At 37.9% G+C, this 19640-nt stretch overlaps 2 protein-coding genes across 2 annotated transcripts; one reads left to right on the forward strand and one right to left on the reverse strand.

Annotated features, from left to right (window-relative positions):
* Window positions 1-1850: 1850 nt before the first annotated feature.
* On the forward strand, window positions 1851-10866 carry LOC136245817 (uncharacterized). Its single transcript, XM_066037291.1, has 7 exons — window positions 1851-2057; window positions 2523-2621; window positions 6348-6442; window positions 8074-8219; window positions 9453-9997; window positions 10162-10399; window positions 10613-10866. Exons 1-7 carry the CDS (start codon window positions 1961-1963, stop codon window positions 10749-10751), a joined length of 1359 nt encoding a protein of 452 aa, XP_065893363.1. The 5' UTR covers window positions 1851-1960; the 3' UTR covers window positions 10752-10866.
* A 2279-nt stretch (window positions 10867-13145) lies between these two features.
* Window positions 13146-18793, reverse strand: LOC136245057 (uncharacterized). Its single transcript, XM_066036566.1, has 4 exons — window positions 17786-18793; window positions 17414-17518; window positions 16022-16192; window positions 13146-15010 (listed from the first exon to the last, which is right to left on the reverse strand). The coding sequence occupies exons 1-4, from the start codon at window positions 18662-18664 to the stop codon at window positions 14024-14026; spliced, it is 2142 nt and encodes a 713-aa protein (XP_065892638.1). The 5' UTR covers window positions 18665-18793; the 3' UTR covers window positions 13146-14023.
* Window positions 18794-19640: the final 847 nt, after the last annotated feature.

Raw genomic sequence — 19640 nt, forward strand, 5'->3', positions numbered from 1 at the left:
AAATTATATCAAACCGCTGCTTGATTTCAACCAGAAAAATCTTTGCATTTTATTATTATGCCGCACCAGTGGGCTAGCCAAGAGGTATATAGGCTAGCTACTGTATAGTTATTATATGTACTGCTTTTTATCAATAAACTACAGCTATAGCTGTATTAATATAATCATAAAGCCGTAAATCATGCAGTAGTAATTCAGTATTGATTTCAATCCTATAGCAGAACTCCAGTAGATACATACTTGCTGATAATGGAATGACTTGAGCCTGATAACAAATGGAACAATGCACAAGACATGCATATAGTCATATCATGTGTTCAATTAAAGGATATAGTACAGCTATATAGCTGTGTTAAATTTTCTTTGCCTGTGCAGCTGTTGGCTTTGATCCTTCAATTAACAGTACACTGCTCGCAGTCTTATACATTGGTTTGATCTTCTCTCAAGTGTATCAACTTGGTGACTATAGATACACAGTTTCGGTTGTCTTCTAGGCCAGTTCACTCTATAGCCACCATCAGAGCAACCATCTATAAACTTCCTCCCCTCAGTTAACTGAGTTGGCTCATAAGAAGGGAGCATCTGATTGGCTCTCTTGTTTTCCATTGAAGTCACAAAACTTTAATTTATGCTTCGTAAAATGCTTTTCATGATGCCCTTGCAATTCACTATCATTGAGTACCATCTGCCTGCCCTATGTGGTCACTCTTTTACCATAGAACATGCTTTTCCTTGTCCAAAGGGTGGGCTTCCTTCTTTGAAGTGCAGGATGTAACTGCCAACTTGCTTTCTGAGGTCTGTTGTTGTTGTTGAACCCCACCTCCATCGCAAAAGGGAGATTTAAGTCGTACTGAGCTAGAATCGTAACCCTTACATGTGCCCAAATCAACCTATGTGTTGATGTAATGATAAGAGACACGAGTTAACAGGTTCATAAAATAGAGAATGCCTCACTAACTTCTTCAATTTTTACTACCACTGACAGAATGGATGGTGCTGACACTGAGTTTTATAAGAGAATGGCCAACCTCTTAAATGCTAAGTACGGTCTTTCTTAGAGCATATGGATGTAAATTTTAAAATCTGCAGTTATGTAGTGTATCCATTGTGTCTGGTCAAGTTAAATTGCGCTTCCCAGTTGCCAAGGCCACTCCTATTGCCGTGCAATTAAGTTACAGAAGGTCATATTTTAGGCTAATCACTTGCTCTAATAGGTTTAAATCACCTTTTCCGGCTCTAACTATTGATTGTCTGATGTGATTCAGGAAAAGAAAGTAATGTGCACTGCTTAAAGTAGAGAATCATAAACATTTATCATGCATGGCTCGTGCTATATTTGGAGTGAGCCTTAGTGAGCCGGCCCCACCATATGTGTTGGATCATGTTGCATTGCTTGATTGCTTGTACCATGTGTTCAAATATCCCATCCACTAAGCCATGTATATAAGTGCTAACCTCTACTGATTCCTAGCGTTAATACCATATGCATTGTAACCTCTCAACCTTGAGATACCAACTGGTAGCTATGTAACATTTAGCTACACAGTATTTGCATGTCATGCTGTTCAAAATAATATATATATGTCTGTAACATAGTAGTTCAGGGCCTCACACAAGCCGGCATTCATATTAGGCTTCCTGCTATGGTTGAAAACTATTAAGTAGAATGTCTATAAACTGTCACTGATTATTACACTACTGAATAACTTGCAAATAAGAGATTTATCCCATCAATGCTACAATTTCAATTTTTTTACAAAAAATTCTATAAAAAGGATCACGTGGGCAACATGCACAGGTCGCTCCGGATTCTCTCGCATTAATGACGCAATTACCGTATTTGTCATTAGCGAGGGCCCCGCCTAAAAAAAAATTCCCAACTCATAAATTTCCCAAAATCTTTGTACTCTAGTGCTCGGATTCGTTCAGGTTCAACTAGAAGAATACTGGGAGAAATAAGATGGGAGGACGTCAATCAAGACCTCGTGGTAGCAGCCAGCAACAGGCACCAATACCTTCTGACACACCTGCCCCTTCTGCAGCAGCGGCACCAAGCGGTAAGATTATACTAGTAGTGCGTCTTAATTGTCCTTGTTTGTACATAGTCACTGTGTCTTACAGTCCGTTGTGAAGGTCCTTTCTCTTTGTGGAAGATCCCATTTTAAAGTGTCGATTAGCGGCGGCTAGCTTGGTTGGCTTAATATATGGCTTAGTGTAGTAGTTTAATCATAGATACTATAGCCGTACCCATAGATACTATAGCTGGCTATAGTATCTATGGTTTAATCACGATAAACTGTCGAGAAGAATTCAAAATGTGATCAGGAAGCCATTTTTATCACTCAATTAGGCTAAAGTTCTTGATCAAATAAGTGATTTACCAAATGTGTTGTGACATACACACCAGACTCCAGTTACCATACAAGTTTTAAGGTTACTTCCTGCTTAGGTCATATTCACTGGTACTGGTACATGACATTGTAGATAGTATTACAGGTTTTGTGTGTTGTTTTTGAGTTTAGGTGTAGCCAGACGACAGGCTCAATCAGAACACATGACTCCCAAAGATGTTGTGGTCAGTGCAGCTCCAGCAGAAGCTTCTCTTGCTCAGTACATGAAAGGTACAACTGGATGTGTTTAATCCTATCGTGGTGGGTATTGTATAGTATTTGACATGTATACTGGATGGAGTAGTGCCATATGGGACCAAGATTTTTGCTGTAGTATCATATGCTTTCCTCTTTCAGGGGTAAAAATGTATGGATCTGTTGAAAGTGTAACATTTTGTCCTTGTTTTTTCTCTGTTGCGTCCTTAGAGTAATTCTAGAGTTAGAGGTTTCACTGTAAAGTCAACAGAACTGTGCTGCCAATGTGTGCTGTACAAAATAAGGACGAGATATGGGAAATAATAAATGTACACTTATATTGGTGGCAGTGGTATATAATTTCAATCATGCAACCATTACAGATAATTTAATTGGGATTTAAATCAAGCTGGGTTATCCCTTCTAAGGTTGTATACTTGACTCATTTCATTAATTTCTTAGCTTATGGTAAACATCTAGTACATGCTCTAGAGGCTTCTGTGTTCACCCTCTAGTGACCAGGTGGTAAAGTAAAAATAAATTTATGAGCTAGCATTCATTGCTGACTTTAAAAGAATTATTTTGTATTGAACAGATCAGCCTTTTGTAGTGTAGCAACTGTTTTATCAAATCCAAACACAGCATCTTATTATATGATTGATTACATCACTCTCACAACAGGGATATATAAAATGAATGAGCCGCTACTCCATTGTGTTGTGTCAATGAAACTACTCCAGTAGGAGATGTAGGATGCACTTACAATGACTGTAGGCCTTTGTACAAAGGTGCATGGCAGCCATGCTAAATTAGCTGTTTATGAAACCACATACTTCCTTGACCATAGGAATATTCGTACATACATACATACAGTTAGTTACAGTACTTCATACTGTCATCACATGATCAAACTCAAGCACATTTAGACGCATGCAGTTAACTTGATATTGGTGTGCTTGTGTTAACATGAAATGTGTTTTTGATTAACCAACTTCACTTTACAAAACAAGTTAAAACCTGATTACATTAGTAATTGTAAATTAATTTGTTTGCCAATTTGAAAATGAGTTCTTTAGTAGTGATTGCATACATTTTACATTTTTGGATTTCAATAAAGAGCAGCATTAACCCTTTATTACCGAAGTTTTTTTTACAAAACCGCAAGTGTGAAAACTTTTATGGCTTGTGTGAAATGTGGGCGATACGAGTGGACCCCACCCATTAATTAACCCATCAAGCTATATACCGTTTGATAGCCAACTCTCTCTTCTACCAACACAGCTAGAATACTTACAGATCACACACACAACTCACGCGCTATGAAGCGAAGAAAGCGTATCTTCTCCGTATCGCCATGGCATTGAAAGATGGGCGCCGCCATCTTACTAATCAACGCGATGACATCACACTATTTATTTTTAGAATCCTTATCACGTGGGGAATGGAGTAACTCCAACTAAAGCCTCCTAGTAGCAGGGAGAAGGCGAACATGGAGTTTTAAACAGGTATTATTGTTTTGTATACGCTATTTTATATTGCCAAGTGCCATAACTTGCCCATGCTTCTTCCTATCGCCGAACGGTAAACTTCATTAAAAACGCCCGGTCCTTCTGAGCAGTTTGGTAGCAATTTCAGCTTCGTAGCCCCTAGGAAAAAGGAGTTATGGCTCCGTTTATAAAGGGCACTCGTTATGGCAATATATTAGCCATTCGATAATAAAGGGTTAATACATGTAAAAAAAGTGATTGTATTGATCAGCCATTCCCTATTTGTACATATGTAATGTGATAACTTCTTAGGTAGCACAGCTGTAAAAGTTAGGCCACTGACTAAATGTCTCTTATCTCTGCCTGCATCATTCTTCACCGCAACCTCATCAAATTCTATTATTGCTGCTGTGAATCACATGAGAGTGTATTTTGATGCTGAGAAGATTGACAATTGTTTTATAGCAGTACATAACCATATCTACTTGGTTAAACGCCACAGTGTTTATTACCTTAGTTCATAAAATTGATGCGGCGACTACTCAAATTGGACCACCTCTCGATGTTCGAAAATGATGTTGTGCCCAAAATCGAACATGGCACCACTCGAGTGTGGCTACTATTGAAGGAGTAAAATATGGTAACCAAGTTCTGGCTACCTGACTGGCAAGGCATACAACTTGATTACATTATCCCTTGTGCATGAGTGAGGCATTTAAACTAACCACAGAGTAAGGACAATAGTGGGTTCTTGTAACATTAGAAAGGTAACACCTACCATATCACGTTTTTCTTCGTATTGCAGAGAGGAGTTCTCACCAAGTAGTAACACAAATCACACTTTCAACTCTAGGCTGATTCAAATTTCTGTTGCACATGACGTACAGTCGACTTGTAGGCATGTTTTTCCGTAGATCTGTTTAATAATAACATGGTACAGTGAAACATTGCTTCCACCTGTGTTTAGTAAGATCACAGAATCCCCCCCTTCATCTTGAAAAGCTTGTAGGTGTCACGAGTAGCATCTTTTGATTCACTGGCACTGAACCATGGATCTCGGAAGAAGCAAGCGAATCATTTGGTTAAAATCCGCAAGCAACAGGATGCTGAAATTGAAAGAATACAAACTACAGTAACTTCTAAGAAGAGGCAACATGATGTAAAAGCTAATTGCATTATATAGAGCACTACATGTACTGTAGTTCTTAAAGACTCTTACAGGATCCAGCAGTCATGTAGCTAGCTACATAGAGTATTAAATCTTCATTTTGCTACCAACAATATTCGTAATTGTACAAATGTGGAGCCAAACAGTACATACTGTTAGGAGCTTGTAAGCACGGAAGGCGCAAAGGTAACTCATATTCTTTCAATTTCAGCATCGTTTTGCTTGTAGATTTTAACCAAACGCTTCACTTACTGCTTCTGAGATCTATGTGCCTTGGGCACTTATAAGCTCCTGATACTGGACCGTATATGTACAAATTTTGAGGTACGGTACTGCTCAAATGCAACGTCGCACTTGCTCGAGTGAGTTGATTGCGAGCGATCGAAAATTTGCTAATTAAAGGGGCGTGGCATTCATTTTGCTTGTGAGTATTATCCCCTATCTCACACGGTGAATACTCGCGAGTGAAATGAGTGCCACGCCCCTTTAATTAGCAAATTTTTGGTTGCTTGCAATCGACTCACTCGACTGAGTGCGACGTTGCATTTGAGCGGTACCGTATGTAATTTTTGCAAGTTTACAACTTTCAGGATTTTTGTGCTTTAATTTTTGAGGATCACTTGTTCACATGAGTCTCTTCCATCTCATGCACCTGTGTATGACATGTGATCACTGCACATAATACTAGCCTAGTTTGTAATAGCTAATATAAATTTATCAACTCTTAGCAATCATTTGTAATTGTACTTCTCAGCTGTCTGTAAACATGGCCTACTTGTTAGTTGCTACGAAATCTGATCAGCTCAAATGTTGTGCGTGTGATATGTGATCTACAGATCTCAAATTTGTAACATGTTTTAGATACCGTAACTAGGGCCATCTTGTGTGATCACCTGGTTACTATTGTGAATTGCCTAGATCATAAACTGATAGTAATCAAAAATATTCAAGGCAACATATTATAGTTTCGAAGAATTATTTCAACTTTACGTAGGTGTAGTGAGCCATATATAGTACTATACAAACCAGACAAATGTCCTGTTGGAAATCGTCACAATTTTGTGTTTGTTATCAGTGCTTATTGTCTTCTTTACCTTCACACAACAGGCAAGCTGGAGGAGGAGAAATACACAGTCTACTGCAATACTGAAATGGAGGCAGGTGCTACCAAGAGAGTTGCTAAGGCACTTGTGGACTGTAAGGTATACACACCTGTAATATATATGCACACCGGACGTTCTGTAATAAGGTAAAGCTGGCTTACTGTCAAGAGTCGGACTCCTCTTCTATACAGTGCTCTTATGGGTCCTTATTACACAAAAATTTACAGATCAACAATTGTAAATTAACAGGCCTTTGGCCTTTCATTGTGTCCATATCCAGATTCTGTCCAAAACTGATCAAGTCTGTTCTTGAATTGGCTGATCGGCTGAGCATTAATCACAGTTGGGGGTAAACTGTTCCATTGATCAATGATATGATTGCTGAAGAATTTGGATCAGATAAGGAGCTTTGATCTGGGCTTGAATAGTTTGTAATCATGACCTTTTGTGAAATTTATTGGTGATAGGGTAAAAAAATTATTAGGATCAATGTTTGAGTGGTTTTTTAAATGTCTCTATCAAGTCGCCTCATTGTCTTCTGCAATACAGGGATAAAAGGCTTAATTCTTTCAGTCGCTCTTCATAGGGTAGATTAGATAACTCTGGAACAAATTTAGTAGTACGATGCTGGATCTTCTCTATCAAATCAATATCTTTTGCATAATATGGATTCCAAGCTTGAATGCAATGTTCAACATGTGGACGTATGAGTTTTATAAAGCATGTTAAAGGAATCTTTTGATATACACTTAAAAGTACACTTAATTGTTGCAAGACTCTGCATTGCTTTACTATAGGACTTCTGGCACTGAATAGGTTGCAAAGTAGATGTTACCCACACACCAAGATCTTTTTCATAATCTGTAGTAGAGAGACTGTGATTAACATTATTCATGTCTGCTATGCTATATGAAGTGACTAGTTTAGCTCCAATTGACATGTGCTTACATTTATTAACGTTAAATCTAAGTAGCCAATCACTAACCCACTTGGCTAGTGCGTTCAAATTATCTTACAGTTTGTAGGAACCAGCAATGTCTTGAATGGTGGTATAAATTTTTGTATCATCAGAAAACATCCTAATATTACATCCAACTTGCTCAGGTATATTGTTTACATAAACTAAAAATAACAAGGGCCCTGTTACAGAGCCCTGAGGAACTCCACTTGATACTGAGAAAGTTTTAGAAGCTGAGCCATTTAAAATGACTTGCTGTGGACGATTCGTTAGAAAACTCTTGATCCATAGTAACAAGTTACCCTTAATTCCATATGCATCCAACTTCTTCAATAATCGACAATGTGGTACAGTATCAAATGCCTTCTGGAAGTCTAGGTAGATAACATCTGTTCCAGTACCACCATCGAGACTAGAGGTCCAATCATTCAAAGCTATTAACAGATTCGTCAAGCTGATCCGTCAAGCAGGATCTCCCTGATCCCTACTTAAACAATACTACCATAATGTTTGATGATAATTGTTGTTGTTGTTGTTGTTGTTGTTTGTTTGTTTTTTTTTTTAATTTAATAATTGCTATTTTCCAAAGCTTTCTCAATATATGAACTACAGTATGCAATGTACGCTGAGTGCACTTTATGCACTGACAACAACCTTTACCTCCCCCGTCCTTCCTGAATAAACTCTGTGTGTGATGTAAATGTTTCTAGTTGTCAGTATTTGTAATCATATATAATATGTTTGCTGTGTCAGTATGATATTACTGCTGTAGGTGTTTGTGTTCGTTGTTGGCAATGAGTCAGCACCCAGCACACTGGCGGCCGATGCTGTTGCCCTGGCCTACATCTCCAACAAGCCCATGTTGATTGCTACTACTGGTGATCGTGGAAAACTGCTGTCTATCATGGTGTTTGGAATGTAAGCCACTTGAACTTATATATTGGCTGTATGCATATTATGTCTGTTTCACAAAGTGAGTACCATCTTAAGTGTGTGTCTGTTTAAATGTTTGTAGCCTCTTTTTATTTGCTTACCTTTATTATAATCCATGTGTGCGTGTGTGGTATGCCCGCACATACCACATACTACACACACATGCACATGTACGCATGCACAAACACACTACACATACATACATATGCGAGCGCACACACACACACACACACACACACACACACACACACACACACACACACACACACACGCACACACACACACACACACCATTGTGTTGTACACTCACTCACACACACACAAACAAACACATCCCTACATACACTAATACTACACCAACACATGCATACACGCACACACTCATGTCTGTTACACTGGCTACTTGGGCTGCACAACAATGCACCTGTGTCTCTTGATCTGGTACCATTTCATCAATAATGATTTCAGTGTAAATAGTGAATGATTTGCCAGCATAAAAATCTAGGAAATTCTTAGTTGAGATCATGGTGTATGTAGCTGCAGCTATTTCATTTTTTGTTGTTCTTTTGATATTATAACACATGTGAGTGTTGTCAGTCATGAACAATGAACAAACATTGTTGTGTTGTTGCTACATGTTTTTCTATGTGTTGTCAGTCATATTTCACACACAACAACCATAACACATTCAATCATTTCTTATTTGTTTGATATAATATATGTGTCTCTTTTAACCCACTTATTTCCCCTAACTAAGCTATGTCTGACTCTGAAACAGATACGAAGGAGCAGATGCATATGGAAGGGCTAGATGACAGCATAGCCATTGTTCCAAGCACATGTGAGACCTCCCAACACATTTGAAAGAGTCTCATTAAATGACTTGGGATTGCCACAACGGCAGTCCTTTTAATAATGACAGCATGGACACACACACACATCATTGTGTTACGCTTACAGTACACACGCACACAAACAAACGTGTCACCACATACACACATTAAATACACTACACAAATACTATACTACGCATGTGTACACGCACACACTTGTGTTTGTTATACTTGCTACTTGGGCTGCACAACAATGTGTCCGTGTCTCTTGATTTCAAATCAATGATGATTTTAGTGGAAATAATGAAATATGTGCCAACGTACAAGTGTATTGTTTAATAATAGTTGAGGTGTACATATCTATTTTTTGTTGTTTTTATTTTAGGAAGTTGACACTTCAAAAGATGGAGTGGAATATTTTTGAGCCTGACAATTTTGATGCTGCCCTACCATCATTCATAAATTCCATTAAGAAGGGCATGTCTGGAGAAGTTGATGATGAACCTGAGGAGTCTAGGCCTTCAACTGCTGCAAGGAAGAAGCTATATGACTATGCCACTGTTAGACGCCCATCAAAAATAGAGCTCATTGGAGAAGAGGGCAACTTTTGGCAGCGCAATTTTGGAAATGATGAAGAAGTGGTCTGGTACAAATTTCAACAAGCTTTCGTCACTGAGTTCAAAGCTAACCTGTCTGAGTCATTTGATGATTCTAAAGTGTCCTGGCTGCTTGAAATGCTGAAGGATGAAGTATTTGAAGCAACATCTAGCGATAAAGTCACTCAGGCCAAATTCATGGAGGTGAGAGGTGACTCAAAGGATAAGAATCACTTCTGGAAGGTGGTCAGTGAGATTGCCACAGAGAAATACAACATGAACGAGGTGTTCAACATGGAATCTACTGTACGACTGACTGCAGTAGAGAACCTTGGTAAGTGCTGTACAATGATAACATTGTGCCTGTGCTGTTACCAAGCACAATGTGCAAACTATAGACAATATACTCTAATAGAACAACCACTAGTTAGTTGAATACTCTAATAGAACACTCAACAGCTGCTTAGTAAAAACTTATCTGGTGTGATCATTTCATAGGCAAGTTCCAGACACCAGCTGTGGTGGATGCTCTGTTAAAACTATTGGATGACCAAGACCCCAACATCAGAGCTGTGGCTGCCATTTCACTAGGTCGTACTGGCACAAAGGAGAAGACGGTCATTAATTGTCTAATGGTCCTCTTGGATGATAAGGATCGGATATGTCGACAAAGTGCCTGTCTCAGCCTTGGCCATATTAAGGCTGAAGAGGCTGTTGCTAAAATCAGCTACCTTTGGTAAGTGACAGCCCTAGTACTTCATGGTGTTAGTTGAATTAGTTTATATTTGCATCATGGATGTCTTGTACACATATGGACCCTCAATCTCACGAATCCCAAGGTCTCACTGGTGTTTAATAATTCATACAAATGAGGTTCCATGCTAACCCAACCATGTGTACATACAAATGCTTCAAATACATGTGTCATTGTGTTAATCATTTGGTGTAGGCGTAATGACTTCATCTCAGTGGTGAGGGATGCTGCAAAGACTGCACTGGGCCAGATTGGTGGTCCTGATGCTGAGAGAATACTAAGAGTGACTAACATATTGCAAGATGAAATTGCTGAACTGGAGGGAAAGAAGTAATTAAATGGATACTGTATAATAGAATATTACAAGTTTAGTACGCCCTGTAAAAACAGATTTTTATTGTTCTATTTTCATTGATGTTTTGACTTGAAAAAATATTTCATTACATTAATTTTGTGTCTGCATGAGGTCATGACCACATAATATCTGGCAATTTCACTGGGTGAGGAGAATTGCAGGCCATGTAGTACATTGTTGACGGAAAAGTTGTAAGGTGTGGAGGTGCTCTCATGGGGTAGTGATGTCTTGAATCCATAGAGTCATGCAAAGTTGATTCAGTTTATCATAATTCGACATGAGGATGTTATTTTAACTTGAAGAGTGGATTGCACTATGTACAAGTGCAACTGTACTTGACTTTATTATGATCTCTATCTACACTACAGTAAATACATCCATTCTTATGACCACTCAGCTGTCCCTGACTGTTTTATTAGGGTAATAATGTGACCATATACTGTGTTGTATGAGGTTCGTATCTGTCCTCCAGACTTCTCCTTTGATAATATGTTATCGTACCAGCCTTATTGTTGTCATTTACATTGTGCAATATAAATGATTAGACGTTTTCTTACACAGGCATCCATTTGATTTGTTGTTTAAATTCCATGCAATCGGCTTGAGCCATTCTTCCTTGCAGGAGTGACAACATACAGCAACACTAACTATACACAGTACAGATTTATGATGAAAAGTTTGTTGTAGCCTTGAAATACCATGTGGGATGATGATCCTGTAGCCTTTAATTAAAAATGGCTTTCAAATGGATTTGAACAGCCTCTCACATAGCTGCTATCTACTCTTAGATTAAACCCATTTGATGAGCAACTTTTGATCTGCTCTGCACTTTATATTGTTGATCTTTTGTTATTACAGGAGCCCCATGCAAAAAATATGACTTCATACCTCAGGGTTTATGGTCAGATTTCCAAATGGACATTAGCTATTATACTCATAAAACAATATTCTCTTTAGAAATGTAAATGTCCAAAAAAATCATTAATTTTGTTGGTTATTTATATTTCATCATATTGTGATTTAAAGTGCAGAATTATAATATTTACAGTGTAGTCCGCAGGGTGAAGTTTACAAAAATGGTCTTAAGTTTATTTTAATGTTTTAGATTGTCCTATACACTTAAAAAAATATTCCACCTACTGGACAGGTGTCAGCATCGGGAATTTTGCCATAGCAACTAAAGTTTAATTGGCTGCATAGTAAACATGCTAATTTTACAAAATAGCTTCTGTGGGTTTACATTTTTAACCAAAATTGCTTGATAACCTGACCATTTAACAAACCTGGAGTTACAATTGATGTCAGAAAAAAAAGCTGAATAATCCATAAACCCCTCCCTTAAGGCATCATTATGCATACCATATGTCTCAACAACCATCATCACTTGCTCTCTTAATTGACTTTCTTTTGCTTATTTTAAAAACTTTCTTGTTTCAGCTTGATAGCTATATTATAATGGCTACCATTACTTTTAGACCTGAGAGAACAAAATGAATCCTTACACCAGGTATTTGATTACAGAAGCAATGCAGTTTCCTGGTAGGGATTTTGTAATACTTAAATTCTGACATTTTCCTGTTAAATGCATCTCATTGTGCTAAATCGTTATAATAGAATCAAGTGTCTCTTGACCCTCTAATTTTGAAGAAATTTGAAAAAAGTGGGTTAATTATTTCAATTTCTCTGATAACGATCAAAATACTAGAATTTCCTGAGTTAATATCCCAATTTTCCTAATGTTGATGGAGGTCCAGCAGGTGGCTTTGAGTATTCCATAGTATGGCAAAATATTTTGTGACATAAAATAAGCTATAGACCGCAGTGCAATTAAGGTTCAGCCAAAATAAGCCCCTTCTTCTGCCAAACTAGTGTAACTGTTCTTTCATTTAGATAGTTGCTATATTACAGTATTTCATTATAAGTGTGTTTAATCAGCTACATGACTACTTTAGTGATTGATCATTGTATGATTGTTTTAACTTCTGACTGCTCTATTAGAGTATATCACACTTAAACTTCATGATCATTTCATCAATCACACTATTAACATAACATCTGATATTATGCCATTAACACATCCCTTTTTCCAAGACACTGATCACAACAGATTGTGTTACACTCTTGCTCACTAACTGGCCTTAGCAAGTCACAAACCATTATATTGAATTAAGTCACCAACACGCTTACACCTCAGTCTCACTAACTATTGCACACTCTAATAGTCATGCCCTCAAGTAACGTAATGCAGTAAACACATATGATAATACAAATATCCGCATTAAAGTGATGAAGTCACCTGTAAGAATGCACACATGCTTACAGATGATACATGTAGCAGATGTAATTAGTAGCTATCAAATATTATACCTTGTTCAAGCACACTCACCACTCATACATTCAAATTTTTACCATATGAAAAATTGTACAACAAAAAGATGACTACTGTATCTCCCTATGTACATGAGCCACTAATAAAAACTCATTGCATGACAAAGACTTTAGCCCTCCTTACTGAAATCTAGTGCTGTACACCTACAAAATTTTTGTCACCGGGTAATTGCCTACCAATAATTGGCAATAACTGGTTAATTGGTTTGTTTGTATATTGGCAGACATAATGCGAGTCAACAAGCCTGCTGGAAGGTTTAGGGTGGTACCAAAGTGACCATCAACATCTTGTTTAGCAGTAACAGTTATTACAATCACATTCTTTGAGGTTATGTTATGATGTTAACACTTATCAGCAGGGGTAATTTATGGTTTACCAAGTGGGTGGGCAATAACCAGTTTAAAGGTTTCTTCACCCGTTATTGGCTGACCTAGACAACACTGGTTAATAACCGGTTAATTGGACACCGGTGTACAGCACTACTGAAATCCTAAGTCTGTCTGCTAAAATATACATAACAGACAAAATTTAAAACACTACAAATTATAGTAATTATCTCAGAACTAATATAATTACAGTGGAACCTCGATTATCCAAACTAATTGGGGGGGAAGGGTGCTCGGATAATTGAAAGTACGTAAGATCGAATATCCATACATTTATATACTGAGCTTTGCTCAACTACTCTAATAAAGCATACACTTTTTGACAAAATACCCTAATTGAGCAGTCGATTTGTTGTTCGGATAATCGAGAGTTCGGTTAATCAGTGTTCGGATAATCGAGGTTCCACTGTAGTGCTATAGAAAGTACAGTACAACAACATGTATAACAAAAGAAAAGGGAAGTATGCATTCAGTAGTTAATCATCTTGATTAGCAAGTTTCATTTCTCCCAATTCTACTGTGGTCAGTGATGATTCAGCAGCAGCTTCAACACTCCCACCCTTACTGTATCCTCCAATAACCATGATGGTGGTGTTGTTGATTGTGGCTATGGCTACATTTGCTCTTGGACTAGTGAGGGAAGCTACTTTCTTCCATGTATGCACATGGCTGTGGGCATTTAATATGTAGACATCAGATGTTAGTTCACTTTTGAAGCTGCCACCGGCAATCATAGGTGGGTGTGTAGATGCTAATCCTACTCTTGTGAAGGGAGATTTAGGCTCTTCAGTCCACAGGGAATCTAGCTGGCTTATATGGAATGACTGGTCTAAAGAAAAAGCCATAACGGGAATGCAGTAAACATTTCTGTATGTTGCTGTATTGTCACTGTAACCAACAATGAACAAGTGTTCTTCACAAATGGCTAACTGCATTGCAAGCATAGGAGAAGGTAAACAGATACCTGCCCTCTGCCACACTAAAGGAACTTGTCTAACATTTAGGATCTCGATATCATCAGCTATACCATTGCTTGTCTGTCCACCAACTACTATCACCTGGTCACAGTGTACAACTGCTCCTGGTTTGAATCTGGGTATAAGCAAGTTAGGGTAGTGAGAGATCCAACTGTTCTCTGTTTGACTAAATGTCAAAACTTTGCTAGTCTTACTGAATGCAATAGAGTCTAGTCCACCAATGGCAATCAATTGTCCATTAACCACCAGTAACACAAAATAATATTGTTCTGGTCTAGGCAATTCCTTCCACTGGTGTGACAACATATTGTAACAGTAAACATCATTCCTAGGGTTGCTGCGAGGACTATTAGTATCAGTGACAAAAATGTTCTGTTTATCAACAGCTACAGAAGCTCCATGCATTTTGTGTGGTAAATCAGCACATCTTGTCCATTTGATTTGAAATTTACTACTCTGAGCTGCTAGTAATAGAGGAGGTGGAGCCTAAAGTAAAAACATTTTCTAAGCTAAGATACACTATACTATGTATGAGAAATCAGCCAAGCTGTAAAAAGGGTGCGATGTATACATTGAGTTTGGGAATAATCAGTAGTGAAAGGCAATGACAGATAATTTTAAAAGGAGGTTTCTGAAAATTAATGTATTATTGATAAGAATAAAAAATAATAAGGTATCTGAGGACATGCTTGCAGAAAATTTTGTTGAAGCTCTGAATTTTAGTTAACAATCACAGTTAATGTTTTAAACTGTGAAATAAACAAACAAACTACAGAGCAAAAGTTGTGACTAGTTTTAGCCTTGATTGCTCTATTAGAGTAGTTAACTGACTGCTCTATTAGAGTATCTTGATTGATGCAGTGGGAGAATCTCGTGCCCAGACCCTATTTCCTCAGGTGTGGCACTTATTGATTAAATAAGCCCCACCTTGGAGGGATGCACCAATAATCTCTAATTGATAAGCACCACCACCTGAGAGTTCTTACAGCGTAAAACTGGAATAAAGATAGATACTCTAATAGAGCAATTACTTACCATAATAAAATGTCACCCAAGTGAGTTGTGTTATAGCAGTAACATAATTTCAACTGCAGGAAAAATACTTGTAATTTGCTCTATTTCTGCAATCACTCATATTCATGGGAATAATAGATGAAAAAAAAACAACAACAAAAAAAACAATTGCTTGAAAAAATGGGAGGGGAGCAGCAGTGGTAATTCTATACAAAGGGGATACAGCATAAACGTTGCAATATGACCACGATATAAAGTGGTCTAGGAGCAATCCTCAGAAGCTGTAGGAGTTTAAAGGCTTTAAAGTGGCTTAAATTAAAATTGTACTAAAATATAAGTTTTCTCTTAAACTTATTATCACCAGGGGACATGCTCTCCTGTTAGAATTGCTTGTCATGTAGTACACATATATAGTCATACAAATGTGTTGCTTTAGGTAAAATAATAGTATTATGTTACAGCTACTCAAATCACATAACTTACTTTTGGTGGTTGTTTCTGTGTTGGCACTGAGTTTGTACGATGAACTTGTACATTACTCTTGTGATGATGACGTGGCAGAGATGGAGAATATGTACGAGTAAGTGGACGAGGTGATGCTGTTGGTGATCCCGTATCAAAAAGACTCCTTCTCAATCGACTATGCCTAATGTTCTACATAACAAACATAAGATCTCACATATACACACATATTATACCACAAGTATATTACCACAATTCGCTTATGTTCATGCAAAAAATTACCACAAAAATATTTTGAATGTTCTGCATTTAGAAATTTTATTTTCCATAATAATGCAATATGTAAATTTTCACTTTGATGCTATTAATTTTCAACTAGGACACTTCAAGCATCTGGAAATAGAAGTCAAGATACTCTAATAAAGAAGCCACATACGTGCTGTTATAAAGGTTACAATACTTCGAGCCTTAAAAACATTAGTAGTAAATCAGGAGGCTGCCCAGGTCCAGTCATGGATTATTTTCTCCCTTCTGTATCTTTTCAAATGTACTTATATAACATCTTTAAACAGACTGTATAGGACCAGGTGTCCTACAGACCTTCAGCACTTGTGTTGTAAAGCCTTAATAAAAAATAAATTTTTAAAAAGTGTAAAATTTTTCGAACTGTATTTTGCATAATCATGCGGCCACAGACATGTACACACACCCCACGCATGCAGATGCATGCATGTACACACACATGCACACTCATTCACGCACACACAAAGCAAAGCCTATGGCTATAGTATAGTCATGCCTACCTACTGAACCATAGTTGGGACAAATGTGCACTACTTATAAGGCTTGAGCTAATTATGCTTTGAAAACAGTATATTATGCTTTGTGCAGTGGTCACAAATTAAGCCTACTATACGTTCAAAAATAATTATGCTTCAAAATCAATTCAAGAGTTGACTGCTTTATTAGAGTATATTCCTGAGTTGGAGTAAGTGAATGCTCTATTACAGTATTCCAAACTTACACCAACTGTGGATAAACAGCCAAGAAATATTAAAAAGAATACTTTTTATTAAAAGCACCAAACATAATGCCAGCATAAAAAGGTAATTTTCAAGAATTTAAATAAAATGTGCAATGCACACACCACAAAATACTGCTACACATTATTTTTGCTAGCCCATTGTGCCGAAATTATGCTAGCATAATTGGCGCAAACCTCAGGTGCTATGAGTCAGTGCACTCCTGAGGCAGGAATAGTAACCCATAAGAGGCTGTGTCATGTTTCAGAGGTCAAGGTGTGAGCACCCAAAATTGCACCTCAAGCTTCACACATCATTTCATAAAGGTGCATGCATGCATGCACACAGGCACACAATGTACATAATGCACGCACGCACGCACATTACATACCATGTCAGTAGGAATTGTGGAAATAGTATGCATAGCATCAGATGAGCCATCGTCTTGTTTCATTTGAAGGTTTGATGGAACTGGTTTTCTTTTGTCAGCAATAGCCTGTCAAATTATGACAAAATGATACATGTGCACTATATAAGAGGAATATTTGGTGGCTACACAGATTTAAGTATAATTTGATGTTAACTAGAGAAACTTTGCTATAGCCTGAAGCAGTGGTTAAACATTTTACACTATGTACAGTGGAAGTAGAAAGTAGTATACTTTGGCCAGATAATTATTTTGTTAGCTAATTTGTTTTGCATTGCACTTTAATGGGACGTAGTTATCTGTGCATACATTTCCTGTCTTGTACGTATATAGCACCTTTATTGATGCAGAGAGAGTGATAGCAGTTGGACGTGTTGCTGGATCATTGTCCAAACACTTCTCCACCAGTGACCGCAATTCACCAGCTTCACCAACCATCATGCACAGATGATGCTGACGACGCTCAACTTCAGTGAACCCTCTTACAGCTCGTGTCTTTGGATCAAATTCAATTGGTGCAATTGGGGTAGGCCATTCTCCACCCATGATAAATAACGTCACACCACCAAATGAGAAAATATCTAGTGAAGTGTCATAAGCTGGATTGTCAGTGAGGGACTCGGGTGGCATGAAATCTGTGGTCCCAGGAGCTTTTGTCATTTTATTTTTTGTATGTTTGCTGTCAGTTTGGATCAATTTAGCCACACCCAAGTCTCCAATTTTAGCCACCAGTTTGTCAGTCAACATCACATTATTGGGAGATAGATCACGGTGGATTATTGGAGGATCACGTGAGTGCAGGTAGGTGAGACCACGTGATACGTTCAACAGAATGGATAGTTTCACTTTAATGTCCACTTCAGGCTTGTCCCTAATAAAGGACGTTAGGCTGTGATCCATCAACTCCATTATCATGACGGGAAGATACGAGTCGTTACGAAGATAGCATATTCCAATAAACTGCACGATGTTCTCGTGTTGCAAGTTGCTGCATTGATAACATTCACGCATGAAGTTGTTCTTTATCGCCTGTTTTTGTTCTTCCTCGACTCCTTCAACCAATATTTGGTAAATTTCTTTTGCAGCATAAACGGCACCGCGATACTTTATAGTAAATACCTTTGCATAAGCACCACGCCCTAATTCTTTGCCGTCGAATTCACGATCAGTGTCCGTAACAGTTAGGTGCTTCAGCTTCTCCTGTATACCATCCATATTGTGGCCCGCTACGCTATTAGCTCCAAAAAGTTACAGATGGCATGTCACTGGCAGTTGTGGATTGTTTACAGGAATTCAAATTACGCCACACAAGGGGGTGGCACTCCAATATCCTGTACTCCGATCTTCGTCCTCGGTCAAACTCGAAAAATAAGCCTTGACCTTTGACTTGTACTAAAATTTGTGCTTGATCCTTGACCAAAATTCTGTATATTTTAGTAAAATTACGTTTACGTTGCCATTCTAAAAGTATCGATCGTAGTGTACACGTTACAAATCATGCTTGTCCTTTGAAAATTCTAGCTTGACTTTTGACTTTCACTTTGACCGAGAACGAAGATCGGAGCACAGGATATGTTGGAGTGCCACCCCCTTGCCACAGGAATTTAAACTATGCCACAGAAATTTACAAAACCACATTCAACTAAATGGCATATATATGCATGGATTCACTTTTCCGTCTACCTAAACTGCGTAGCAGTGCATGCACACATGCACTAGCCTCACAATTTTGCTTTTAGCAATGACTCATTATGTGAGAAACCTTACCAAATCTGCTTCCATCCCTTCCACAATATTTTATGACAATGCTTCTGCCTCTCAAGACTTCGGCAAAGCTAATTTATTTAACAAATACTTCTACTCAGTGTTCTCTCGAAGTACTTATTCCCTTCCTAATTTTGAAAATATACCCCACCAAGTGTGTCCCTTGACTCAATTTACATCTCTGAAGAAGATGTTTACGATGTATTATTATCTCTGGATCCTCACAAGGCAACTGGTATTGATGGAATCAGTCCGGCAATTCTAAAACACTGTGCATCTGTTCTAGTCAAACCTCTGCACCAGCGGCGGAGGAAGTAGTTGATATGAGGGGGGGCTGGGCTGACCCAGACTTATTTCTATAGTTTGGTAAGGTGAGACCAAAAAAAAAAAAAAAAAAAAAAAAAGTCGCAACCAACTGACAAGAGCT

This window comes from Dysidea avara, chromosome 15 (genome assembly GCF_963678975.1).
Source record: "Dysidea avara chromosome 15, odDysAvar1.4, whole genome shotgun sequence".
In the NCBI taxonomy this organism is placed as follows: domain Eukaryota; kingdom Metazoa; phylum Porifera; class Demospongiae; order Dictyoceratida; family Dysideidae; genus Dysidea; species Dysidea avara.

Excerpts from the sequence above, each read along its gene's own strand:
- LOC136245817 (XM_066037291.1), top strand. The coding sequence starts at position 1,961 with ATGGGAGGACGTCAATCAAGACCTCGTGGTAGCAGCCAGCAACAGGCA. Across the intron at positions 2,058-2,522 it reads TGCAGCAGCGGCACCAAGCG|GTGTAGCCAGACGACAGGCT; the intron begins GTAAGATTATAC and ends TTTTGAGTTTAG. Across the intron at positions 8,220-9,452 it reads TCTATCATGGTGTTTGGAAT|GAAGTTGACACTTCAAAAGA; the intron begins GTAAGCCACTTG and ends TTTTTATTTTAG.
- LOC136245057 (XM_066036566.1), bottom strand. The coding sequence starts at position 18,664 with ATGGATGGTATACAGGAGAAGCTGAAGCACCTAACTGTTACGGACACT. Across the intron at positions 17,519-17,785 it reads CTCTCTCTGCATCAATAAAG|GCTATTGCTGACAAAAGAAA; the intron begins GTGCTATATACG and ends ATAATTTGACAG. Across the intron at positions 15,011-16,021 it reads CACAGAAACAACCACCAAAA|GCTCCACCTCCTCTATTACT; the intron begins GTAAGTTATGTG and ends TTTTTACTTTAG.